This window comes from Erythranthe guttata, chromosome 8 (genome assembly GCF_056151865.1).
Source record: "Erythranthe guttata isolate IM_541 chromosome 8, IM_541, whole genome shotgun sequence".
Taxonomy (NCBI): domain Eukaryota; kingdom Viridiplantae; phylum Streptophyta; class Magnoliopsida; order Lamiales; family Phrymaceae; genus Erythranthe; species Erythranthe guttata.
The window spans coordinates 16,791,315-16,818,654 of record NC_142540.1 but is presented as its reverse complement, the minus strand read 5'-3'; the positions used below and the strand labels follow the sequence as shown (position 1 = coordinate 16,818,654).

General features: G+C 35.9%; 6 protein-coding genes and 1 non-coding gene across 7 annotated transcripts; 5 read left to right on the top strand and 2 right to left on the bottom strand.

Annotated features, from left to right (window-relative positions):
• Positions 1-1,439: 1,439 nt before the first annotated feature.
• Positions 1,440-7,575, top strand: LOC105951406 (AAA-type ATPase family protein). Its single transcript, XM_012974832.2, has 7 exons — positions 1,440-1,965; positions 2,184-4,163; positions 4,693-4,912; positions 5,022-5,456; positions 6,332-6,803; positions 6,887-6,950; positions 7,206-7,575. Exons 2-7 carry the CDS (start codon positions 2,448-2,450, stop codon positions 7,296-7,298), a joined length of 3,000 nt encoding a protein of 999 aa, XP_012830286.2. The 5' UTR covers positions 1,440-1,965; positions 2,184-2,447; the 3' UTR covers positions 7,299-7,575.
• A 1,434-nt stretch (positions 7,576-9,009) lies between these two features.
• Positions 9,010-11,855, top strand: LOC105951405 (U-box domain-containing protein 17). Its single transcript, XM_012974831.2, has one exon. It carries the CDS (start codon positions 9,577-9,579, stop codon positions 11,710-11,712), a length of 2,136 nt encoding a protein of 711 aa, XP_012830285.2. The 5' UTR covers positions 9,010-9,576; the 3' UTR covers positions 11,713-11,855.
• Positions 11,856-12,903: 1,048 nt separating this feature from the next.
• LOC105951598 (uncharacterized) lies at positions 12,904-14,032 on the top strand. Its single transcript, XM_012975052.2, has one exon. The coding sequence runs from the start codon at positions 13,010-13,012 to the stop codon at positions 13,898-13,900; it is 891 nt and encodes a 296-aa protein (XP_012830506.1). The 5' UTR covers positions 12,904-13,009; the 3' UTR covers positions 13,901-14,032.
• A 146-nt stretch (positions 14,033-14,178) lies between these two features.
• Positions 14,179-14,252, top strand: TRNAI-AAU (transfer RNA isoleucine (anticodon AAU)). Its single transcript has one exon. It is a non-coding gene; the product is annotated as a tRNA-Ile (tRNA).
• A 436-nt stretch (positions 14,253-14,688) lies between these two features.
• On the bottom strand, positions 14,689-15,912 carry LOC105951597 (uncharacterized). The gene has a single exon (XM_012975051.2). It carries the CDS (start codon positions 15,799-15,801, stop codon positions 14,920-14,922), a length of 882 nt encoding a protein of 293 aa, XP_012830505.1. The 5' UTR covers positions 15,802-15,912; the 3' UTR covers positions 14,689-14,919.
• Positions 15,913-16,686: 774 nt separating this feature from the next.
• Positions 16,687-19,127, bottom strand: LOC105951404 (Putative adipose-regulatory protein (Seipin)). The gene is made up of 2 exons (XM_012974830.2): positions 17,622-19,127; positions 16,687-17,326 (listed from the first exon to the last, which is right to left on the bottom strand). The coding sequence occupies exons 1-2, from the start codon at positions 18,699-18,701 to the stop codon at positions 16,838-16,840; spliced, it is 1,569 nt and encodes a 522-aa protein (XP_012830284.1). The 5' UTR covers positions 18,702-19,127; the 3' UTR covers positions 16,687-16,837.
• A 1,864-nt stretch (positions 19,128-20,991) lies between these two features.
• LOC105951402 (putative LRR receptor-like serine/threonine-protein kinase RFK1) lies at positions 20,992-27,037 on the top strand. The gene is made up of 24 exons (XM_012974828.2): positions 20,992-21,418; positions 21,596-21,770; positions 21,883-21,954; positions 22,042-22,110; positions 22,199-22,270; positions 22,361-22,432; positions 22,556-22,627; positions 22,722-22,793; positions 22,869-22,940; positions 23,026-23,097; positions 23,185-23,256; positions 23,338-23,403; positions 23,493-23,558; positions 23,646-23,708; positions 23,799-23,846; positions 23,943-23,986; positions 24,062-24,438; positions 24,546-24,744; positions 24,820-24,963; positions 25,067-25,185; positions 25,253-25,463; positions 25,553-25,790; positions 26,333-26,483; positions 26,577-27,037. The coding sequence occupies exons 1-24, from the start codon at positions 21,322-21,324 to the stop codon at positions 26,958-26,960; spliced, it is 3,027 nt and encodes a 1,008-aa protein (XP_012830282.1). The 5' UTR covers positions 20,992-21,321; the 3' UTR covers positions 26,961-27,037.
• Positions 27,038-27,340: the final 303 nt, after the last annotated feature.

Sequence of the window (27,340 nt, the reverse complement as noted above, 5' to 3'; positions counted from 1 at the left end):
TCGGAATTTTTTAAATAATACATTATATATTTGATTAATTGATATTTTTTAAATATTTGAAACGGAAATGTTTATCCCCATTCGGTGGTGTCTACCAACTCCTTTAACCCAACCGAGTAGAGCTTTCCGTGTCTCAAATATTTATTATTAGATAATTCATTTGAATAGTCCTCAATCAATCCCCTAGGTTGTTGCACGAAAGTATGAGAAAACGGTCTTAAAAAAACACAGATAATAAAAATCGGTACTTAAAAACCGATTTTTGTAGTACAAGTCGGAATGACAATACCGATAATACAAAAATAAATCGGTGTTGTCATGCCGATTTTTACTACAAAAATCGGTTTTTAAGTACCAATTTTTATTAAAATAATCGGAATGTGGTTACCGACTTTAGTAACAAAAATCGGTATTTGCAGACCGATTTTTAGTATCGTCGAATTTTTTTTCCAACAAAAAAAACGACCCAAAAGCAAAAATAAACGGTTAAAACATACTTCATTGCGTTCTCCACCCTCGTAAATTACCATATCATTGTTTTTGATTCCATCGTAAATGTTTGGTATGTATTTGATAATTTTGGTGTGTAGGATTTCTTGGTGGGTTTGTGAAGAAGAAGGAGAAGAAAGAGGAGATTTTTAAGTCGTGAAGTAAGGAAGATGGATTTCTGGATTTATGTATTTTATTTGGTCTTGCACAAAGGAAATGTATTTTTTATTTTTTAATGTTTTGTATTTTTTATTTGATTTTAAATTTCATTAAGGGTAAATTAGTATTTTAATGTTGGAGGTCTTGAACTAATAAAAAAATGGGCTTGCATATAACCGCCGTCTATATTTATTTCTTTATATATCCAAAGTTGCAAATTGTGACACAAAGCATAAACCGAAAAAAACATACAAAATTAAATAAAAAGCCTTATTTAGTAATAATTCAATTGATTCGAATAATATATATATATATATATATATATATATATATATATATATATATATATATATAATATTAAAACAACCAAAATTAATTAAATTCACAACGTTGAATACATTAATTCGTTTCACTCACTTTTTTGTTCTTCCATTACATTTTCTATTTATGTATTGCAAATCTAATTAATTGAATTAAAATATCATATCCACCCTTTTAAAAAAGGGCCCGGGCCGGGCCCCTCCTATTCAACGGTATTTCACTATTTTGAATATAATGGCCATTTGGTTTGGTCCCCCAATATTAAAAAAAAAACACCAATTTATTGCTTCAATTCATTAAATAGAAAAAAAAAATTAATTTTACTTTGAAATAGAAAGTAGTATACATATAACATATTGGTAAAAAACCCTTTTGCATTTTCCTTTTAAATAGTAAATTAAATAGATATTGTAAATTATTTAAATTTATTTCCAAGGCAGTAAAAGCAAAATGGTCAAATCGAAGTTCTTGTAATTATGCCTTGTTTTCTTATGCAACCTGTCAGCAGTCAGCACCATCACACCACACCCCGCCCCCACCCCCTCCCCCCACTGTATATTTATTCTTTCTCTCTCTAGTCATCTCTCTCTATCTCTCTCTCTCTCTCTCTCTCTCTCTCTCTAACACACACACACACACACCACTCTAAATCTCACTCTGCAGAGGCACCATCACTGTTTACAGTCCCTTGCTAAATACAGACAAGTCGCACCACATTTTTGCTAATGAACACCAATTAAAAAAAGAAAAAAGAAAAAAGGAAACACAAATTGGAGGTGTGCTGTATCGTTTTGCTCGAGAGCACCTCGTGAAGTTCATGTGCAAAGTATGGCGAAAGAGATCTGAGACAGCGAGATACAGAGTTAGAGAGAGAGAGAGAGAGAGAGAGAGAGAGAGAGAGAGAGAGAGAGAGAAAGTGACACTTGATGATTGCAACGGGTCTCTTGCTTAAAAAAAACACCTTTGTTGGTCGTTGCCGAATACTCCAAGATTCAGGTGAATCAAGTATTCTTTCTCAACTCCCATTTTTATTGTTTGTGTCATCATGGATTTCATGCCGTCAAATTGCTTGATAAATTGCTTCACCGAAAAAAAAGAGAGTTAGGGGTGGTTTAGTTTGCTTTTTCGCGATTGTAATTTATGTGGGTTTTATTTCTTGCTCTGTTCTGTACTCTCTCTCTAATATCTCAAATTGCTAATGTTATGTTTTGCAGGGATGTTATTTCCTTTCTCTCTCTAGGGTTCATCATAGGAATGGAGGGGGCTTGTAGTTATGAAAAAGAAGTGCTTTCTTTACATTCTTAGTGCTGATAGGTTAGAAAGTTTTGAATCCTTATTTGATTAGGTGCATGCCAAATTAGAGGTTTAAATAGAAGGATCTTCAATCTTGGGCTGTTGTATATTAAGACTTAAGAGCATTGATTGATGTTTTGGCCATATTCAAGAATATTCCCATTGGATCAATTCATGTTTTGACCATGACCAGAGCCGTTCGAGATCGGATACTCAAAGATGTGAACGGAAATATTAGCGATCATTTACGGAACCACATTCATTTAACAAACTGCATTCATTTAAAGAACCACATGCACAAGCACAGTCCGATGTTTGCCGATCGAGCCCTTATGAGGGATCTAGTCACCCTTCAGAGATCGAGGTCCTTGAGAGATCCTTCCGCAAGTCCGCCCTCGTGGCATTCTCCTTCCACGGTTGACCTCCTTCTCAAACGAGGCGAAAAGGGCGATTTAGTCAACGGAAGACGGTCCGTCGAAGATGCTTCTAGAAACTCTCAGGTGGGGCATCGACATGATAGGCACCTTAAAACTTTGTCTGATCAGTTGAAAGATGCCCCGTTTGAAAGTGACGGTGCGGCTTCATCTCGAAACACGAGGCAGAGTCAAGTACAGAAGAATGGCGAAGAAGCAGGTGCAAGCATCCGACATAGGAGCAGTGTGAATAACAGAGCGAAAAGGCGAAGATTTCGAGGTGCGAGACGAACTCGCCCTTCTATGGCTGCCCAAAATGAAATATCTGTGGCGTCTAATTCTTTTGCTCAAGCCCACAAACATAAAGTCGAAGAGGGCATTAATGGTGTACCTGGAAATGGCTGTGGTATTCCGTGGAATTGGTCGAGTCTTCATAACCGAGGGAAATCGATTCTTGATATGGCTGGTCGGAGCCTCTCTTGTGGCTTATCTGAATCGGGGCTGAAAAGGGGCGGCTCCAATTCTCGAGGAATCAATACTCAGAATATTCCGGTCATGTCTGAAAACTCGAGCTCGTCCACTAAATCCAACCACGGTGAAGCGTTGCCTCTATTGCTCGATGCTTCAGAAGGAAGCATCGAACGTGCTCGTTGGTTTCATGATTATTCGGGCGAATTAGGCGTTTTTGCTGACAATCTTTTGAAGCAAGAAACCGATTCTGACCTGGCATCCGAAGGTAGGTCCCACGAGCAACAACATCAACACAAGCATCGAAAGCAGCATCAAGAAAGGCATCAAAGTATCACTCAAAAGCATTTGCCAAGAACATTTCGAGATTTAGTAGGTCAGAATTTGGTAGTACAGGCTCTTTCGAACGCGATTGCAAAACGGAAAATCGGGTTGCTCTATTTATTTCACGGGCCCCACGGAACTGGCAAAACTTCTTGTGCTCGTATATTTTCGAGGGCATTAAATTGCCAGTCCATAGATCACCCAAAGCCTTGTGGATTTTGCAGTTCTTGTATCAAGAATCGAAATGTAAGGGAAATAGGTCCAGTTAGTAATATTGATTTTCGGAATATAATAGAACTTCTCGATAATGCAGTTGCTTCTCAGCTACAATCTCAGTACAGAGTTTTCATTTTCGATGAATGTGATACTTTGTCTACCGAATGTTGGAGCGCGATATTGAAGGTCATTGATCGAGCACCTAGGCGTGTTGTTTTTGTACTTGTCTGCTCGAGCATTGATGCTTTGCCTCATGTAATAATATCCAGGTGTCAGAAATTCCTTTTCCCAAAATTAAAGGATGCGGATATTATATATACGTTGCAGTGGATTGCTACGAAAGAAGATTTGGATATTGATAAAGATGCTTTGAAGCTTATTGCTTCGAGATCGGATGGTTCTTTGAGAGATGCTGAAATGACTTTGGAACAGCTTAGTTTGCTCGGGAAGAGAATATCTATTGGCCTCGTTCAAGAATTGGTAAGTTTGTTTTCTATTTGCAATGCTATATTTGCTGTTTATTCCATCTAGGGGTGGAAATCTGAACATAATATCCGATTTTGGCAATTGCGATCCGGAATTTTCCAATTTTGGAACAAAGTTTTTCTTTCTGAATTCAATCTGATTTCCAATTTTTGTTTGGATTTGAGTAGAATAAACATGAGATTCTGATTTCCGATCCGGTTTCTATTTCCGAATGTTCAAAAAAAAATCCGCAATTTACACTTGAAATATCGAAATTATTATGTGATTGTATTTTAGGTGACTGAAAAAATGGAATTGTTCGGATTCCGCCGATTAGGATCTGAAAATTTCTGATTTTGGAACAAGTTTTTTCATTCTAATATCCAAAAATTTCCGATTTTTTTTTAACGGAGTTGGTATTAGCAAAAAAAATTGATTTTTTTTTCTGAAAATGCTAATTCCAATCCAATCAGTCCGATTTCCACCCTTAAATTTTCCATCCAAAGATAGAAAATAGATAAACGCTTTTGTTGTTGTTTTACAGGTTGGCCTAATTTCAGACGAGAAATTAGTGGATCTTCTTGATTTAGCCTTATCCGCCGACACAGTAAATACAGTGAAGAATCTGAGAGATATTATGGAATCTGGTGTTGAACCATTGGCATTAATGTCACAGCTCGCTACGGTAATAACCGATATTCTTGCTGGAAGCTACATTTTCGTGAAAGAAAGTTCTAGAAGGAAGTTTTTCCGAAGAAGTTCACGTAAGTTTCTTATATTATCCAATTTTTATTTTCCGACATTTTTAATCCTTCATGATGGATATAGAAAACTATCGTTTTTTTTTTTTTTATAATTTTATTTTATTTACAGTATCGAAAGAAGATATGGAGAAACTGAGACAAGCATTAAAGATATTGTCTGAAGCAGAGAAGCAGCTTAGGGTTTCGAACGATAGAATGACGTGGCTGACAGCTGCACTTCTACAACTGGCGCCAGATCAGCAGTACATGGTACCTAATTCGTCTGCCGATACAAGTTTTAATCATAGTCCTCTGGTCTTAAATAATGATGCTCATTTAAGAGAGAAGCCGAGAAAAAGCAGTGCCGAAATGCCCGCTTTTCGAAATGTTCATTATGATGATGCTAAGTTGAAGGGCAGTGGTGGAAATTTCGAAAAAGAAAACCCGAAATTAAATGAAGAGATCGATGAAATTTGGATGCAAGTTCTTGAGAAGATTCCGATTAATGGCGTAAAAGAGTTTTTGTATCAGGAGGCGAAGCTGGTTTCAGTCAGTTATGGTGCAGGTACATCCATATTTTTTTAAGTGCAGTAGTTATGTTGAGTTTATTGCATTTTAGTACCCCGTTGTTGTATCGAATTGACAAAAAACTCCTCGTGTTGTACATATTAGCAACAACCCCACTATGATGCAATTGTTTTTAGCACACTACCCCTTAAATGGTGAGTTTTTAGGGGGTAGTTTGCTGAAAAAATTGCAACATCAGGCCTTTTGCTAATATTTATAACACAGGGGTGGAAATGCAATAAACCATAGTTATGTTACTTCTATACTGGTTAGAGTTATAATAGGAATTTATTGTATTCCGTACCCCCGTATTATAAAAATTTGCCAAAAACCCCTCGCATTGTAAATATTAGCAAAAACACTACTATGATGTATTTTTTTAGCACACGACCCCCTAAAAATGATGAGTTATTGCTACAAAATTGCAACATGGGTTTTTTTTGCTAATATTTAAAACACATTGACTTTTTTAATAATTAGAGTAAACACAGGGGTGGTAAATGTAATAAACCAGAGTCATGTTACTTCAATGCTGGTTATGGTTATTATAGGAGTTTATTGCATTTAGTACCCCCTATGTTATATCGAATTGCTGAAAACTCCCCGTGTTGTAAGTATTAGCAGAAGAAAGACCCTATGATGCATTTTTTTAAGCACACAACCCCCTAAATGGCGAGTTCTTAGGGGGTAGTTTGCTAATAGAATTGCTTCTTTTGACAATTTTTGCTAATATTTACAACACGAGCGTTCCGAATGCAATAAATCCTTTATTGCAGCCGTCCGAAATTCTAAACTTATCTTGAAGATTGCTTTTCTCCGTTTCGATTTTATAACAAAGTCACATACCTTATAATAATTGGTATTTTATTGCAGCTCCAACAGTGCAATTGCTGTTCAATTCTCAGCTGACAAAATCGAAGGCGGAAAAATTCCGATTGCAAATATTGCAAGCATTCGAGTCTGTTCTTAGATCACGAGTGACAATCGAGATCAGATGCGAATCAAGAAAAGACATCGGAGCTGCGGACCCCACAAAGCACGAGGAGATTAGAAGTTTCCGGAACAGAGACGCCTCATCTTCTGGAATCAATAGAAGAGAAATCGTTGAAATCGAAGCTTCTCCTAGAGACTACAAAGATAGGCAAAATGTCGAAAACGCCCCTGGAGTAACGTCTATGCAAAAGAAACCTAATACGTTGGGTGACAGAAATCAGAGCCTTAGCCTTGTTAGAAGTAAAGTCTCGCTTGCACATGTGATTCAACAGGCAGAGGGATGTTCGCAGCATAACGGTTGGTCGAAGCGTAAAGCAGTTTCGATTGCCGAAAAATTGGAACAAGAAAATTTGTAAGTTAGATTTTTTTTAAATTGTGATTTTTTTATTTTGGATTTTACGTATAATTTTTTAACGGACTTATTTTTTTTCGCAGGAGATTAGAATCAAGATCGAGGAAATTGCTTTGTTGGAATCCTCCAAAAGTAACATGTAGAAAGGTAAAAAAAAAAAAAATCAGATTGTATTTTTTTTGCCTTCTCGTTATTTTAGTACGAATTATGAGATTTACATTTTAAATTTGAAGCTACAAAAGATGAAACGACGAGACCTTGCATGCTGTTTTTATTACGTTTTATTCTCATATTTTTTTCTAATTTAATTATAGAAAATGAGTTAAAAATGTACCTCTATACGTTTTTCCATATTTACCGATTAATATATTCGAAAATGTTGATGTGATTTTTAATATGCAGCTTTCGCGTTTCAAAATTCGAGCAAGAAAGCCACAAACTCTGCTGAAATATGTTTCTTGTGGAAGGTGTCTCTCTAGTAAGTCTCCGAGGTAAAAGGTTATTCTGGTAATTATATTTGATCGTCGTAAACGGGCTCCCGTTTTCGGACATCGGTGCTAGTTTCTAGATTTCTTTCATGTATTTGTTTTTTTTAGGTCTTTCATTAGACAAAATCTATTTATTGAGATAAAATTAGAATTAGCTCAAATGAAAGATTAGTAGATTACATCTTCATTAATAATTTCGATTTTATTTTTTATTTATGATTCTAGTTATAAAATCATGTATGTTCTTGAGTGTGTTAAATAAATGTTTCTTTTTATTAGAAAAATTAATTTATCTTTACTATGGATATTCACATTGTACATTGATCATTATTTTTTTTGGGCAAATTCCTGTCACCCCTGATGTAAGATTAAATTACGAAGATACCCTTTTATGTTTGGATAATTACAACCACCCATCTCAGCTAATATATTGTTTTACACGTCCATTCTTGCATGGTCAAATTTACCTATTGAAGGAGTTAGATTTCCGTAAGACGATACATAGTTGACGGTGGTTGTTGTAAGTATCCAAATAAGAGGGACTTTTTTGTAATTTAATCTAACCTCGATTTTTTCTAACATCGTAGTTGGCAATTTATTGTTAGGGTAAATTACAAACACCCCCCCTGAGGTATGGTCAAATTACAAAAACACCCCTCTTGTTTGGATAATTACAACCACTCCCTCAACTCCTAAAATTTAGTGGAATCTTCGAGATTATATGGAATATTACCACTTTTGTACCCGTTTTATCCCATTCGAACTCTACATTATGAAGCAAGATGATCATAATATGTGTTTTTTAGGTTGTATATATCAGTTTGTGGTGCATTAGAAACTGTATTTTTACACAAAAAGAATACAAACTATAGCACATTCCACGGAATCTAGATGATTATGTTGAATTTGGTACCATAGGGGTGGAGGTGTAAGAAAAAAATCATAGCTGAGGGGGTAGATGTAATTATCCAAACAAGAGGGGTGTTTTTGTAATTTGACCATACCTCAGGGGGTGTTTGTAATTTACCCCTGTTGTTATTCTAAATTGTCAGCGACAAAATATGAGAGCTCAACCACTCCCAGTGAATTATGAATAATTTGTTTTGTTTTTTCAAGTCAATAAATTACTATTAATAAATAAAAAATTGACTATTGACTAACTTAAGTCGAAAGAGAAGACTGTATACTTAGTATAGTCCGACGTCGGCTGCTTTGATCAATCTCCGACAGGGACCACCGGAAAAAAAAATTATTTTATTTTGTTATTTAATTTAACTTCAAATATTTTTAGTACATACAGTAGAACCTCGATAAATTAATAACTTCGATTAAATAATAGTTTCTCCTGGTCCAGACTTGGTGAAAACGTGTTAAATTATTAACTCGATAATTTAATAATTCGCTAAATTAATAGAATTTTCTTGATCCCGACTATATTAATTTATAGAGGTTTAACTGTACTACACTAGAAACTAGATATATTAATAATTTCGCTTAAATAATAATTTTTTTTAATCCCGACTCGGAAAAAAACGTATTAAAGTATTAATTCAATAATAATATAATTTACTAAATTAATAAAAAAATTATAGAGCCGACTGTATTTATTTATTATATAAGTAAGTGTAGGTTCAATTCCATCTTTCCTTTCAAACAAAGCGTGTTGTTTAGACTTTAATCAATTAAATAAATAATAACTTTCCGAACAACAATTTTTAAAAACGTAGCTAAACAAATCGGACCATCATATAGTTTAATTATTTTCTCAAAAACAAAAAAAAAAAGGTTTAATTGCAAATTAAATTATTTAATATCTTCCACTTAGATTTACTCTCTCTCCAGTAGAACCCGTACAGTGCGTTCTGTACACTGTACAGTAGTAAGAGGAAACAGAAGAAGAGAGTGGAAAATGTATGAAGGGTTTTGATTAGTCAAACAAAGGTAGCTATCAATCTGCCTGCATGGAAATTCCGAAAGCTGTAAGAAGTAGAGAAATAAACAATTTGCCGTATTGACAACTTCGGTCAATCCATCATTTAATCAAATACACGCAAGAAACCGTATCGTTTTTCTCTTCCCTTTTTATTTTCTTCTTCGTCTTCTTCGCACGCGGATTCGGAATCCTTTAGTTTTTATTTTATTTTATATACCCACAAAAGTCTCGCAGAGAGAGCGCAAACCATATTTTCAAATGTGTACATTTGAGTTTTGAGAGTGCCCATTAAGTGTTTGTAGAAATACCTCTGTAAAAAAAAAAATTCTTTTTTTTTTGGTTGTGATAAAAGATGGCATCCGCGGCGGTGTTTTCGTCGTTGAGGAAGCGGAGATCACCGCCCCTGGAGGCGTTTCTGGCGCCGGTGCACGTGTCAAACGCTGTCGTTTTGGAGACTATCTCTGCTGTATCCTCGGAGCTGGTGTCATCGTATTCAGGCAGCAGCAAAACGATGCCGTTTTTCCAGGTGAAAAATTCCAGATCTTTAATTCGGAAAATCCAGGTGATTTCTGTTCTGCTAGATGCTTTTCGTGATGTGGGATTCTCGGAAACTGCTTCCACAGTGCCTTTATGCTTCAAGGAGTTGTACCTCCTGCTTCACAGGTCTAAAATCTTGATTGATTATGTCAAAGGGTCGAGTAAATTGTGGCTGTTACTCCAAAACCATTCCATTTCTGGTCATTTCCATGATTTGAATCAGGAAATCTCCACTCTTTTGGATGTTTTCCCTTTGGGTGAAATCGATTTACCCGAAGATGTTAAAGAACAAGTTTTGTTGCTATGCAAACACTCTACGAAGTCGAAATTGTTTACCGATAAGCATGACGATTTCTTGAGGTTGAAGTTGTATTATTTCTTGAATGAATTCGATAGTGGAAGAATACCCGAAAGGAGCGAGCTTCACGCATTTTTCATCGAAAAGTTAGGGATATCCAATGTGGAAAGCTGTCGATTTGAGATCGAATTCTTGGAGGAGCAAATTGTGAATCGTGCTGGTGATATTGAGCCTACGTCCTCCGTTATCAACGGCTTTGTGGCTTTAGCACGGTACTGTAGATTCTTGCTGTTTAGATTCGAGGACGAGGCTGAATTAGGACGGTGGAATCAAAACAAGGCGAAGAAAGGATTTATTACAGAGGAGATTGCAGGCACATCTATTACAATCCCGAAGGATTTCTGTTGCCCTTTCACACTCGATTTATTGAAGGACCCTGTAATAGTATCCACAGGGCAAACGTACGAACGCGCATCGATTTCAAGATGGATGCAAGAAGGGCATCTCACTTGTCCTAAAACAGGGCAGATGCTGGTGCACACTAAATTGGTGCCAAATCGAGCGATGAGAAATTTGATCACGCAATGGTGTACGGCGAACGAGATACCATACGATCCACCAGAGAATCCGGATTATTCCTCCGAAAATTCGTTCGCATCTTCTCCAAGTAAAGCCGCAGCCGAAGCTACTAAAGCCACGTCCAGTCTCCTCATCGAACAGCTGGCTAACGGAACGGAAAAAGCAAAGACTGTAGCTGCCATGGAGATTAGATATTTGGCAAAAACGGGGCGAAAGAATCGAGCTTGCATTGCTGAAGGTGGTGCTATCCCTCTTCTTGAAAAATTGCTGTCATCTTCGGATTGTTTCGCACAGGAAAATTCGATAACCGCAATTTTGAACTTGTCGATTTACGACAGGAATAAAGGGGTTATTATGGGTGTGGAAGGTTGTTTGAGGGCTATTGTTTGGGTTTTGAGAAACGGGCTTACAGTCGAGGCCTGTGAAAATGCAGCAGCAACTTTATTCAGTCTTTCGGCTGTGCACGATTTCAAGAAACAAATAGCCGAAGAAGATTATGCCATAGAAGCTTTAGCTTCTCTCTTGAGAAACGGAACTCCACGTGGGAAAAAAGATGCCGTTACAGCTTTATTCAATTTATCCACACACATAGAGAACTGTGGAAGAATGATCGAGTCAGGAGCAATAACGGTATTAGTCGAAGCCCTCGATTTCGAAGGTGTATCGGAAGAATCTGCAGGTGCACTGGCCCTTATTGTACGACAGCGGTTAGGGGCTGAGGCGGTGGCAAAAGAGGAGAAAGCGGTGGCGGGGTTGATCGGAATGATGAGATGTGGGACCCCTAGAGGGAAGGAGAATGCGGTGGCGGCATTGCTCGAACTGTGTAGGAGTGGCGGTGCCGCCGCTCTGGAGAGGGTGGTGAAAGCTCCGGCGATGGTGGGGCTGTTGCAGAGCTTGCTTTTTACGGGTACGAAACGGGCTAGGAGAAAAGCGGCTTCGCTTGCTCGGGTTTTCCAGAGGTGTGAAAATGGTTGGTTGCATTTTGGAGGGTTGGGTGTTGGGTATGCATTTGCTGGAGACTTGGATGTGAATAGAGATACAATGTCTGTTGCAATTTCTGTGCCTGTGGTATGATTTGTTTGTTTTTATCTGTATTAGTTGCAATTTATTTATTATTATTTTTCATTTAGATAATGATTTTGGTGTACTTAGAAGAAGAGGTTTGTATACATATATATTTTGAGGGTATATATATATTATGAAAATTCAGCAAGAAATGTGCACTGCAAGTTAATTTATCATATCAAGAAATGTTTCATGATACTAAAGTTCTAATCTTGAAAATTGTCTAAGCTTTTTTAGACAATGTACATTTCATTGAAAACGATAGAGCAATAAAAGTGAGTGGATCAACAAGACACAAATATATTATGTGGGCCCAATTTCATGATTTAAAAGGCCAATCACGTTTGTTGGGAGTTAGCATAGAATAATTGGAAATCAATAATCAATATTGCTACGATCAAAGATAAATTACATCATGCTACAATATATATCAAGAAAGGGAACAATAATAGAACCCATAATTTAGTTAAGGGTACTACAAATGTCTCGTACCAAAAAGAGTGATCTTCATACTACATAAGTAATAGCTGAGCTAGAATTTTAACTTCGCGGAAGTCGAATGCATTAAAAAAATTACGAGGATGGGCCATTACTGATATTATAATTTTTTTAGAAAAACTATATAAACTAATAGAAATTTGAAAAATGTTGGGGGGAGGGAGGGGCATGGCCCCCTTACCCTCATGCGGACTCCGCCATTGCATATAAGAAATATGTTGAACTGTGGTTCTAATTGTTGGATTAACGCCTAATGCACTAGATGTTTAAGTGTATGGATTATGTACGTGCAGTTGTGCACGTGAGTGTGCACATGGAGGTTGTTATTTGCAGCTCATGACTTGGAAGAATCGTAACAAATTCTATTAGCTGACAGATAAATATGTAGTGCACATGGGATCATGTAACTTGAAGTAAAGTATATACAAATTTAACATTATTATGCCACCATCACCAAACCTAACCTCTAAGTTAATAATGAGATCATAGACTTTATAATAAAAAAAAAAAATATATAAATAATGACTTTTAGGTCCCCCCTCAACTAATAATAATAATAATTATTAAAATAATTATACAAAAAAAGTAAATATAAGAAACTCTAAAAAGTAGGAGAAAGTGGGTAAAGTGGTCACAAGATCTACAAGGCGTGGGGGCTTTTATTTTCTTAACCGCCCCTCTTCCTAACTGTCTATTAATCCTACGAACTCCATTATTCTTTCTTCTTCTTCAAACTATAATAATAAAATAATAATCAAAACCTCATAAATTTCCCTTTAAATTATTTGGAAAATTTAAATTAAAAAAAATGAAGTGGGGTAGAAAGAAATCATCTTCACCTTCTTCTTCTTCATCTCACTCCTCTATAATATCTCGTGTTTTTCCAGTTTCTTCTTGGCTGTCCAAATTCAGACAAAAAAAATTCGATCTTGATGTTAACAAACCAGACAATAAGAAGCCATGTTTGTCTGATTCTGGTTGGGAGAAAGGGATGAGATTCTACAGCATGGATGAAGACGATGCTTATTGGAAGCTTTCTTTTCGCGAACAAGAAGAAGAAGAAATGGTGAAAGCCAGAAAAAGTACAGGTGGCATTAACCCTGTTTGGGGTCGTGGTTTCGATCAATTTCGTGTTGGTTCGAGAGAAATGGAGTTTACGAAAAGGGTCGATGAATTGAAGTTCAGCGAGATGGTTTCCGAGGTAAAGAAGACAAAAGAGAGAGAAAAACTCATGCAGAAGAGCTCAACAAAGGCGGATTGCGCGTTCGATGAAATTATTAGGGTTAAGACGATAAGCGGAGAATCGCGTGGGAGAAAGAATTGTAATAGGGTGAAGGTGAAAGCGTATTCGCCGAGGACAGAGTGCAAAATTAGAGCGATCGAAGAGATGAAGAAAGCGAGGATGAGAATGAAGAAGAAGATGGAAAATGGTGCGGAGGGCAAAACGGTCTTTGACAGCTTTGCGGTGGTGAAGAGTTCGTTTGATCCGGAACGGGATTTTAGGGAATCGATGGCAGAGATGATAAGGGAGAGGGGAATATTCCGGCCGGAGGATCTTGAAAAGCTATTGGCTTGTTATTTGACGTTGAATTGTGACGAGTACCATGACGTCATCATCTCGGTTTTTCGGGAGGTGTGGATGGAGATGAACGGGGTTTATAATAACGATTATCGGATGCAGAACGAACGATTGTTTTGATTCGTAGGAGAAGTGTTTAGAGTGTTAATTAGCAATGCTTTTATTTTAATGTTATAAGATTGTGAACAAAAATTATCTCTTACATTAGTAGCAAATGTTAAATTTTATTTGAAATTGATAAATTAAGGTTTATAGCTCTTGTTGAAATAGAATGCTACATTTATTGGTTATGTAATATTTCACAGCAACCGAAAAATTAAATTAAATTCAAGATTATGATGTCATCTATAACTTGGGAAGCAGATATATAATACAAAGTATCAATTTATATCATCAATGGCCCATTAGCTCAGTTGGTTAGAGCGTCGTGCTAATAACGCGAAGGTCACAGGTTCGAGACCTGTATGGGCCAATTTTTTTTTAATTTCGTGATTTATTTTGCAGTTTTGCTGCACCTGCACTCCTTTTAAAATTTGGCAGCTACTTCTTGTGGAAATTACCATTTTTAACCAAATTAAATCTTCTTTTCCTTGTGAGATTCCGATCCAAAATTTACGAAAGTTTCAATGTATTTTCGATTAAATTACATCAATAATATTATGTATTGTTGATGAAAAAGAAATTCCTGAATTCAACCAATTGTGATCCAAAGATTTCCGATTTCAATTTTTAAAAATCACAACATTTTCTCGAGATCTTTTGGAAATGAAATGAAGGAATAAGTGCATTTTTCCGAACAGCGTTCTTTCCAAATCTGATTCAGTCCGTCCCCCGATTTCCACCGCTAAGTCCAATTACAGATTTTCTTCCCTTTAATTACCAGTTACCACCACTCCAAACAATACATCTTCAATAAAAGACTAGTAAAAATAAATAGCAAAGGGAAAATCAAAAGATACAACAATTCAAATGAAACATAACTCTTTCTATAGTAAATTTGAACACAATTGAATCACATTGAACACAGCCTCTGTTCAACTCTGTATAAACTAACAACACCCGAAAAAAAAAAAAAAAGGTAAAAACATGAAAAAAGAATCAAGAAATATCCTCAAGAAAATCAATCACCACTAAATTCCCTATTTCGATTCAGCAAAATGCAACTTCACAGAATCCCTCATATCTTCAACAGAGTCACAATCGAAACTTTCGAAGAACTCAACCAACTTCTTCAACTCATCATCCTCTAAATCATTCGTAAACGCCTTAATCGGAATTGCATTATCCGGCTGAAACTGATAAGAATTAGGGTTATCATCCACAATCACAACCTTATCCAACTCCCTCCCAAATTCAGACAAGTCCTTCACATATCTCCCATCAACTTCCTTACACGAATCCCGATAGAGCCGATGTGAAATCAGCTTCCTCCAATCGAGCTTATCGAGCACGAGCGAAGCGTACGCCTCAATCCCGGCAGTGAACACCACAATCTCAAACTTATCACTCAAAATTTTCAAGAATTCATCAACGAACGGCCTCTTTAAAACGTAGAAATCTGCTTTTTCTCCGTCAATTACGGGGCGGACGACGAAATCGTATTTTTCGGGCGGGAAATTTGCGGTGGAGTGGATTAGGGTTTCGTCTAAATCGAGAAAGACTGTCTTTTTATTAGGGGAGGTTAATGGGGGGAGGGGGGTTTTATTGTTGAAGAGGGTTCTGCGAGCTGTGGTGGTGGTGGTGTTGGGTGGATTTGTGGGGATTTTTTCGAGGATTTGGTAGCCCTTTTTGCGTGGGGTTTTCTTGGTGGGGGTGGCTATGCGGGCTAGCTTTGTGAAGATCTTGATGAGGCGGCGGTGGCAGGTGTAGAGGGATTTGTTGATTGAAGCGACCACCGCGGAGGCGGCGGAGGCGGTGGCGTTCTTGATGGGGGTTTTCTTGCTGCGGCGGTGGTGGTTGGGTGGGTTTTTCCGGTTCTTGAGGGATTTTGTGGGGGTTCTTTTTACTATCTTGGACACCATTGTTTCTCAAAATGGATCAGAAATCGGAGAGAGAGAGAGAGAGAGAGAGAGAGAGAGAGAGAGAGAGAGAGAGAGCGCTATGGGGTTTTGACAGGACGGTTTCTCTGGTTTCTGGGCAAGAAAGAAAACAGAGTGTAGTCTTTTTGAAAGGTAGGTTCGGGTTGCAACGGTCGAATTTACTTTTAGGTTCGGAACCGAAGCAGAATTCGGGAAGAAAAAGAAAATAAAAGTGGAAAGTAGTGTTTGACAGCTGGCATATTTAAATCCTTTAGGCGGGTATATTATACTATAGTATAGTTCATCTAATAAACAACTTTTACGGCCTAATCCCTATAATTATGCGTTTAAAATAATCTTATTTTGAAACTCTAATTTAATATTTACATTATTAAAATAAATAAATAAATAAATAAATAACTCGAAACTCTGTAATATAACTGAAGGGTAAATTACAAACACCCCCCTGAGGTAAGGTCAAATTACAAAAATCCCCCTCTTGTTTGGATAATTACATCTACCCCCCTCAACTACGATTTTTTCTTACACCTCCACCCTTATTGTGTCAAATTCAACATAATCATCTAGATTCTGTGGAATGTGCTCTAGTTTGTACTCATTTTGTGTAAAAATACAGTTTTCGATGCACCACAAACTGATATATACAAGCTAAAAATCACATATTATGATCATCTTGCTTCATAATGTAGAGTTTGAATGGGATAAAACGGGTACACAAGTGATAATATTCCATAAAATCTCGAAGATTCCACTAAATTTGAGGAGTTGAGGGGGTGGTTGTAATTATCCAAACAAGAGGGGTGTTTTTGTAATTTGACCATACCTCAGGGGGGTGTTTGTAATTTACCCTATAACTGAATAATAATGAATACAAATCAATAGCCATTTCAACTATATACAAATCTTGCTTTTAGCAATTAGCAGTGTCACAAAATACAAAGATAAAAGAATTAGAAGGTGTGTAATCTACCTTTTATACATAATAATAAAATAAAAAAAAAGCACATTCCAGAACTTTCTAGCTTTGACTTGCACGAACATTCCGAGAAGCAGCATCTCCATTAGCATTAGCTTCTCTTAGTCTAATCTTCGGAATAATTATCGGTTTACAGCATAAGAGAGCGAAAAACAACTCCATTGTGAAAATCGCCATGCTAATCCATACAAACAATGTTTTCTTCCAATACCACAAGATTCTTTTCAGTAGAGGAAGTTCCGATTCCATGTCCACAGATGCATCGTATATTTCTGGAATACCAGCACCGGGCAAGTATTGAGCTCGTTGTTCGATTACAACCTTTAAAAAGGCCGTCGGATTGTCACGTTCTGTAAAACCTCGGAAATTTAATTTCAATTTCTGAGTTTCCGATGTATGTCCGGTTAATATAGGAGCAACCTTAAGCAATGTCAGAAGGAGGCGGATCGGTTGACTTTTGAATTGTAACATACACGGGCGTCGAGAACTTGCTAGGGTTTTGCCATCAACAGCAAGAAAATCTACTCTGACCTTCAGACGAACAAAACAAAATATCGATAAAATAGCCGTTTAATACAACTAGCTATAGTTTATCTGATTTCTGAAGATGACAGAACATGTAATAACTCTCGACTACAAATAAATTTTCATATCATTTAAGAAGATAACTATACTAAGCTGTCAAAACAGAGGTAAAAAGTTGCAAAATACGTACAATCGGATTCCAAGATCATCGTACAATATTCATATCCGAAACAAATCTCAACTACATAAGTGTGATATTGGTTCATATATACGAGAAATTAGAACAAACTAAAACAGATACCTGGAAAATCCCGAGATTTTGGTTGTACTCAGATTCGGGTAATGTCAACGAAACAGTAACTTTCAACTTGTGATTAGGCGGTACAACTCTCGATCTTTTAACATTCAAAATATCGGGCTTCTCTTCGAGGTACATGTCGTGGCTCAACTCTTGTTGAGTTATTACCGGTACGAATGCCACTGGACTCTTCTCCATAAAATCGAAATTCAAGCTTTGTTTCATTCTTATTGGATCCTCCACAAGAACCCTAATTAGAATCCCACCCATCACAAAAGCTGACACCAAAAATACCACCAATAAAGTACACACGTAAGCTGACCACAACAATCCCCAACCGCACTTCAACCCTAGTTTCCATATCGACCGGTGTTCTCTTATCCATTCAAACATAAACGGCGAAACAAATTCATGCACAAGTTTCCAAATTTGTTTAATTTTCTGAATTAGGCACTCTCTGCAGCTCAACAAAAGTCCGAACGGATTGAACACGAGCATGTACAAGTAATACACTAACGTTAAGGGGAACATGAATAATTTGACTGATAAATAAATTTGGAAGCTGATGAACTTTATCAGAATACCAGCTATAGTGAACAGAAGACTCGAATTCGTGTCGTGGTTTTCTCTCGAATTCGATTCGGTACTCACTAAATCTTCCCGTGTAACAACATTCGCATCTGTTATAGTAGAATGCTCCTCATTCCCCTGATCATCCTCTCCGTCTGAACCGACATTCGGAGATTCCGAGGTTTGATTAATTTCCAACGAATCCGAATTTTCCAAATTTTTGTTGTGTTCAATTTTTCGAGAATGCTTTCTCTTCCTTTCTATCGAGTAATTCTCCAACTCAATTGAGTCTTCGCCGGAATATTTCCGATCGGAGCGTGATTTCCGGCGGCGGAGGCCTGACCGAGGCAGGGATTTATCTGCCGGATATGGATTAGGATTTGCGGCAGAGATTGGAACGCCATCATCGGATTCGATTGGCTCATAGAAAAATTCAAGGCAATCATCTAAAGCGTCGTGAAATTCCTCGTCGTCGTCGTCGGCGTATTGCACCACCGATTCTGTGTCATCCATTCGAAGTTGATCAACCGAGTTGTGTATTAGAGCAGATCTCTTCTTTCAAAGGATTATCGCACCTCATGATTTACAGCATCTCCAAGCAAAAAAAAAATAAAAAATCTGATCGAAAAAAAATCAAAAGGCGTTGAGTTTTTAATTCTCCGCTACTGAAGTTTCCATCTCTATTGACGTTGATTGCATTCACGCCGTCGTCCTTTTTCCCGGCAATATTCCGGCAAATTCCATTTTTTCTTCAATTGAAAAGTCTGAGAAGAATGAAATGAATTGGGGAAAACTAGAAATTAGGTTAACTGTGTGCGTTTTTGCAGCAAATGAGATCTTGAGGTTGTTTTTTTAATTATCTTTATTTTTAAATGTTTAATTGCTTATTAATTATTGTTATAAAATGCATTTTACACCCACATATATAAAATAATATATACAAATTTATGACGAGAAAATTGGAAAATTTATTCATATTGTGAAAATCCAATTATTTAGCACCACCACACAAATAAAATCCATATGATAGATACTACACGACAAAGAAAATATTTCGTTAGGTAGACAGGATAATTAATTCTTAATTATTAATTTTGTTAAGAGATTATTAGCAAGACCCTCTCATCTAGGAAATGTAGTTAAGAAAATCCCACTTCCAAAAATAATTTGAGAAAACCCCATTGGTTAGTATTCCACCAAATATTACTTTTATAATTCCAAATTTACCCTTAATTGTTAATATACTATTTTGAAACCCTAATTTCTCTTTCCCAAATTCACACCTTTCACCACCGCCAATGCTTCTCCGCCGCCGTCCACCGCCGCCGCCGCACCAACCTACACCGTCCCTTCGTCGTTCCACCACTCAACCTCACTTCGTCTTCGCCATGCTCGACGAGGCTATTCACTACGTCAAGTTCACAGCCATATAGACAACAAGCAGAAGAGTTTATGTGCAGAATATTGCCTAACTCCCCTTACTCTACTACACAATACACACCAGGTAATATATTAATGTTGATTGTTGATTGTGTTCTCTAAACATTACAAAATGCATCCATTTTATTTCTTCTGTGTTAAATATGTATATCTACTCTGTACTACTTAAAATATGGAAGTGAGGTGGTGATGGTGTGGTGTGGCGACGACGTGGTGACGATGAAGAGCAGATCTAGGGTTTTTTAGTGAATTGTGGCGGAAGACGGCGCAAAAAAAGAAATTCGCGCAGGCAGAGCCCTTAATCGACTACGTGTGTTTAATCGACTATGTTCAATAGTCGATTAAGGCTTAATCGACTATGTTCAGTAGTCGATTAAGGTTAACCGACTCCAGTTGTTAACTTTTTTTTTATTTTTTTTATTTTTTGTTTATTGATTCCAATGTATAAATCAATTACAATGTTTGTGTATTTTTTTTTTAAATATAGTTGTTTTTGCATTTTTTTTGTGATTGTGATTTGTTATTTTTAATAGCTAAAATTTTAATCGACTATGCATTAATAAACCTGATAGAGAAAAAAAATTAAAAAAACCAAAAAACATTTAAAAAAAAAATTAGAAACAAAAAAAAATTAAAAAATTAAAGATTTTCCTTAATCGACTATGAAGCATAGTCGATTTAAGACTAATCGACTATGCTTCATAGTCGATTAAAAAAACGGAAAAAAAAAAATAATTAATAATAATTGCGGAGCGCTGGCCCAGTGATGAGGTGGCGGGCGGGGGTAAAGCTGGAAAACATAATGACTGAAAATGGGTGTGGACTTTTCTCAAATGGACTAAAATATTTTGGGCCTCCCTCAATTAAAAAAAGTAGTGAGGGAGTTTTCTCAAAGAGCCCCTTTTGTTAAATCATTATCTGAAAATTACGGTCACGCCATGATGTATGGTCAAAGTACGAATAAAACCCCTAATGTTTGGATAATTACAACAAACCCCCAATTATGAATTTTCTTATAAGTTCACTATCATGGTTTTAAATTCACACAATCTTCTAGATTCGTGGCATATTATCTAGTTTGTACTTGTTTTGTGCAAAAATTCAATTTCTGATGCAGCACAAATTGATATTTACAAGTTAAGAGACATATTTTGTGAGGTAAAACGAATAAATACTAGAGAATATTTCACTAAATTCAACCCCTAAAAAATGATGTGTAAGAAAATTCATAATTAAAACGCATTGTTATAATTATCCAAATATGAGTGTTTTTTTCGTAAGGTCACTTCAGGGATAGCCGTAATTTTCCCATTACTAATTTGTTAAATAAATTATTATTTGACATCTTCGTTATTTGTCTACTGTGTAATAACAATCGACACGTCAGCTAATATCAGGTCCTCTGTCTGTACATCAAAGAACTAGTAAAACAAACTTGCCTATCTAATTAAACAAATAAATGGAAAATCAAGAACCAAAAAAAGAAATAATAATAATCTTGATCAAACTGTGAATCGAAAATTCAAAGTTGTCGAGCTATTGATTCAAACTTAATTTAATAATTCCATTTTCTCTTTGGGTCTCTATCAATTCTACCAACAGTTACTAAAAATGGAAACTAAATTATTGAACTTTCACACTATAAGTGCGTGTTAGTGTGTGTAAATTCTTAAATCTTGATTCTTTGGAGAAGATGATGATGCAGAGATACAAGGTTGTTTTTTGGGTTATTACATTTAGTTGTTTTGGGTTGTTCAAATTGTCCGAAACCCAGGTGCCACAAGAAGAAGGTAAGAACACCATTTTTATTTCTTTTTTCTTGATTAAAAAAAATAAAAATAAAGAATATTTGTAGTGCTATTAATAATTTAATATCCTGAAAATTCTGTTGTTTAATTTAATTTTGATGTATTGAATTCTTGGGTAATTAATAAAATTAATTATGCTGTAAAATTGTCCTTAATTAGTGGATGCTCTCCAACAAATTGCAACTGAAATGGGTGCAAAGTACTGGAAATTCAACGGCGGTTTATGCGAAGTCGAATCGGTCGGAGTTTCGGCGGCTCCTCCGAGTGGCTCCGAGGGTTATGTCGAATGCAACTGCAATTATAACAACAACACTATTTGTCATGTTACAAAAATGTAAAATAGTTTTTTTTTTCTTTTATGATTTATTTATATAAATTGCTCTAATTAATATGTTCTTTGATACGGAGATTACTTGTTTTAAGTTTCGGTTTTTCGTTTATTGCAGTGTGCTTAAAGGTTACAATCTTCCCGGAATTCTTTCAGCTAATTTCGTGAAGCTTCGTTACCTTCAAGAAATGTACGAGCTCTTTCGATACTTGCATTTAAATCAATGGAAGTGAAAATTATATAATTTGATCGATTGACTTTGTGTTTTTTTTGCCAGTGATTTTGCTTACAACTTCCTTAGCGGTGCAATTCCAATACAATGGGCTTCGTTGCAATTAACTTCTATGTATGCTCGATTTTTTACGTGTGACTTTGCTCTAATATATGTATACGTCTTCTTTTATATTTAGCAATACTTTTTTTTTCGTGTGCAGTTCTGTTCTTGTTAACCGTTTATCGGGGGAAATACCATCGGAGTTGGGGAATATAACTAGCCTCACATATTTGTATGTTACAACGAAAAAGTTAAACGTAATATTCGTCGTCTTATTCTGTACTTTTTAAGAGTTTAATCGACGATTTTTTTTAATAATCAGGAACCTTGAAGCAAACAATTTTTCAGGGAATATTCCTTCCGACGTTGGCAAGTTGATAAACTTGAAAACTATGTAAGACATTGTATCTCTATCGAACCCCATATAATATTATTCCGAAATTAGAGACGATGAATGCAATAAGATGATATACGAGGTTTTTATGGTGGTTAGCTCTATTGTTGATTTAATTTACAGGATATTGTCGTCCAACCGATTGACGGGGCAATTGCCAATGTCGTTCTCGCAACTAGTAAATTTAAACGATTTGTAAGCACATATACTATTTTTTTTTCCATTTCGTATTCGATAAAATATATATTTTTTTTATTGTATTCTCGATGATTCTTGATTTGAATTGCAGTAGAATAAATGACAACAATTTAAGTGGACGAATACCCGACTTTATACAAAACTGGAAACAACTTGACAGATTGTAAGTAATTTACGAAGACGATTTTTTTTTCCTTAAATGCAATCTAATATTTGATTATTTAAATGCTCGATGAAGAGAAATGCAAGCTAGTGGAATGGAAGGGCCGATTCCATTAAACATATCTCTTCTGAACGTATTAACCGACTTGTGAGTTTTTTATCCGATTCTCGTTTATTATTCGTGTATTATGCAACTTCTTAAAATAGACTAATGTGGGTTTTTTACATAACAGGAGACTTAGTGATTTACGAGGGCCGCTTCAAGAATTTCCTCTGCTAAGGAGCATTACAGGCTTAACAACGTTGTACGGTTATCGATGGTGCTTTATTCTCGTGCTGTTATTATTTCCGTTTTCTATAAGCTAATTAAGACTATTTTCTTCGATTTTTAGGATTTTGAGAAATTGCAATATTTCCGGAGAAATCCCGGCTTATATTTGGAGATTTAGAGTTCTGCAAATGCTGTGAGTAACCAATATTACGGAATTAATTTCATCGGAATTTCATTATTGATTATTATTTTTTGCATTTTCTGCTATTGACAGGGATGTAAGTTTCAACGAGTTAATCGGAGAAATTCCGGATGGAATTGCACGAAATCTGAAAACTGTGTGAGCTCAAGTTTAGTTACTTTTTTTCATTTGGTTAAAATAATACGATAAAAAATACGTTCGTTTTTACACGATATTCTTGTAAATAGGTTTGTTACTGCAAACATGCTGAGTGGAGATATTCCCGACACAATCTTGAAAGACGGAAGCAACATGTACGTATTTTTATGTCGGTTTTTTGTTTATGTAAGAAAATTGAGATCATAATATAATTAAATCAAGATTGAATTTTTCCTCTGCAGTGATCTTTCCTACAATAATTTTACTTGGCAAGGCCCTGACGAAGCTGCTTGTCTGCCGAACACGTTCGTATATCCATTTTTTATATTTCTCTATAATACTTTAATTCTGTAACTAATTACAAATTTACCGACTATTTTTTTTTCTTGCATTAGGAACCAAAACATCAACTTATTTAACGGCTCGTCGAATGGGAACACATTGTAAGATCATTTTATTACTTCTTTTTTTTTTTCTAATTAATGCACACATTAAAAGAAAATTCGACGCTAGTTATTCCGATGATTAATCATTGACAGACAAAGAATCCTCCCATGTTCGAGAAATGTAGCTTGTCCGAAATGTAAGTGTGCTGTCGTTTTTCATCTTTTAATTATTTTTTCTATATTTTTTTAATTATTTTATTTGCTTATGGCAGATAAATGCTCGTTACATGTTAATTGCGGTGGAGCTGATGTGGAAATTGAAGAGAGCAAAAGAAGAGTTATTTACGAAGGAGACACCGGAGATAATCCGGCAAAATATTTAAGTAATAATTATTGGGGATTTATTAGCACCGGAGATTTCTTAGACGAGCCTAATTACCAAAATACCCATCAAATAAGACCTACAACGACCACAAATCTCTCCGAATTGTACACCTCGGCACGCATTAGTCCGCTTTCGCTTACGTACTTCCATTACTGCCTCGAGGATGGAAATTACAATATCGCCCTCCATTTTGCTGAAATACTTTTTACGAACGACGAAACTTATTCTAGCCTTGGAAGGAGGATGTTCGATATATACATTCAGGTTTGTAATTTAATTTGTTTCAACATATTATTCAAATGGAACATTATATTAATATATACATCTCGAGGTGACTTGTAATTACTATTATACCCCTGTTTGTGCATCAGGAAATTTTAGTTTCGAAAGATTTTAACATCGAAAACGAGGCTGGTGGAAGTGGAAGGCCCGTGATTAAGTATTTTAACGCAACGGTGCGGGATAATAATATATTGGAGATTCGATTTTATTGGGCTAGTAAAGGGACTACGCGAATTCCGAACCGAGGAGATTATGGTTCTCTTATATCAGCTATTTCAGTCAATCCAAGTAATTGTTTTTTTAAATTTTTATTTTTTTATTTTTTCATATCGAGTTTATTTATTTAACTATTTGTCGGCGCAGATTTTAAGGTTTGTTCCGATGGCAACGAGAAAAATATAACGGCTTATATAGTAGGTGCAGTAGTTATAGTATGTATTATTTTCTTGATATTGGGAATCCTTTGGTGGAAAGGATTATTACAAGGCAAAAAGAAAATAAGAAAAGGTGATGATATTAATATTAACATATATATATTTCTGAAAATTCGAAAGATCGTTAATTCGTTTCTAACAATATTATTATTTTTTTGTCATGCATGCATGCGCAGGTTTCGAAGGTGTAGAATTGCAGACAATTGCATTTTCTTTGAAACAAATTAAAATCGCTACTAACGACTTTGATGCTTCGAATAAGATCGGAGAAGGAGGTTTCGGTCCTGTATACAAGGTATTAGTTTTCACTAAGATTTTTTTTTATATAAATTTTTTTTAATGAAAATAATTAATTGGTGCAGGGTTTATTACCCGACCGGACTGTAATTGCGGTTAAAAAGCTCTCGTCTGGATCGAGACAAGGAAATCGCGAATTTCTAAATGAAATCGGAATGATTTCTTGTGTGCAACACCCGAATCTTGTGAAGCTATACGGGTGTTGTATCGAAGGAGATCAATTGCTGCTCGTGTACGAGTATATGGAAAACAATAGCCTCGCCAATGTTTTATTTGGTAATTAGTAAATAATTTTTCCCTATTAAAATGAATGTCATTCGACATATTACATAAATGCGTGACATGTTATTTAATTTGTCAATTAGATTCGAATAAAAGCCAGTTGATTTTAGACTGGGCGACGAGGTTCAAGATTTGTATCGGAATTGCAAGAGGATTAGCTTATCTTCACGAGGAATCGAGGCTGAAAATCGTACATCGAGACATTAAAGCTACCAATGTGCTGCTCGATAAAGATCTAAACCCTAAAATATCGGATTTCGGATTGGCTAGGCTTAATGAAGACGAGAAGACACACATTAGCACCAAAGTTGCTGGAACAATGTGAGTTCATCTCATTAATTATATAACTTCTATTATATTTGCTCGAGTTTATTGCATTTAGTACCCCTGTGTTATATCGAATTGCTAAAAATCTCCCTGTGTTATTTTTTTGGCAAAACAACCCCTTACAATTTTTTTAGCACATAACCCCCTAAATAGTGAATCATGGGGGTGTTTTGCCAATAAAATAACATGGGGAGTTTTTTGACAATTAGAAAAAATATAGGGGCGCCGAATGCAATAAATCCTTTATTATATAACTCTCATACAATTAAAGTGAGTTTATTGCAATTAGTACACTCTGTTATATCGAATTGCTACAAAATTACCCCAAATTATTTTATTGACAAAAACTCCCATGATTTAAATTTTTGTTAGCAATTAGTACCCCTGTTTAAGGGGTTGTGTGCCAAAACAAATTGAGTCATAGGGGTTTTCGGTAATAAAATAACATGGAGTAGTTTTTTAGTAATTCGACATAACACAGAGGAACCGAATGCAATAAACACTAATTAAGGTACTTAATTTAATCATAATTGCAGAGGATATATGGCACCTGAATACGCGCTATGGGGTTATCTGACAGACAAAGTCGACGTGTACAGTTACGGAGTCGTGCTTTTGGAAATCGTAAGTGGGAAAAGCAACAATAGTTACATGCCTAGTGACAGTTTCATCTGCCTACTCGATTGGGTACTCGAGAAAACATCCTTAAACTCCTCACTTAAAATGTACTTCCATTTATGGCAATCATTTGACAGTTTTTTTTTACTTTTTTTTGGAAAGGCGAGTCATTTGCAAGAAAGTAAAAAAGTCGATGAACTAATCGACGAGAGATTAATGGGTACGGAAATCGACAAAGACGAAGTAGAAAGAATGGTTAGAGTGGCATTGCTTTGTACTAACGCCACTCCGTCGATTAGGCCAACAATGTCTGAGGTTGTGCTAATGATCGAAGGGAATATGGATATTCCGAATAATAATGCAGTGTCTGAAGGAAGTAGTGATGTCAGATTTAAGGCCATTAAAGAGTTCCAACGAGAGAGGCGAAGTCAAAGTACTTCGTCTCGAGGTCGAATCGAGAAGTCAACGGTATTAGTACCTGGAGATGTTGGTTTTTCTTCGTTTGCTTCTGATATTTATGAAAGCACTAGTGATAGTGTGGTATAACTTATAACTAGTTGTGAATGGGTCATGATATTGTATTACATTCTTTTATGGGAAAAATGCAGTTTTTGTCCCTCAAATTTGCATCTTTCACGTTTGGTCCCCCATGTTTACAAAAAAACACATTTGATCCCTTATATTGCAAAAAAATCAACATTTTTAGTCCTCTTCGTCAATATCCCATTAAAACTAACGGAATCAAGCGTGTGCCCATCACTTCTTAACTAACAGACTAACGATAAATTGACGCAAATGACAAAAAATGTTAAATTATTAGTACATGAGGGACCAAATATGTTTTTTGTTAATATGGGGACCAAATATGAAATTGGTGTAAACTTGAGGGGTGAAAGTGCAATTTCTCCTTCTTTTGTTATTATTGT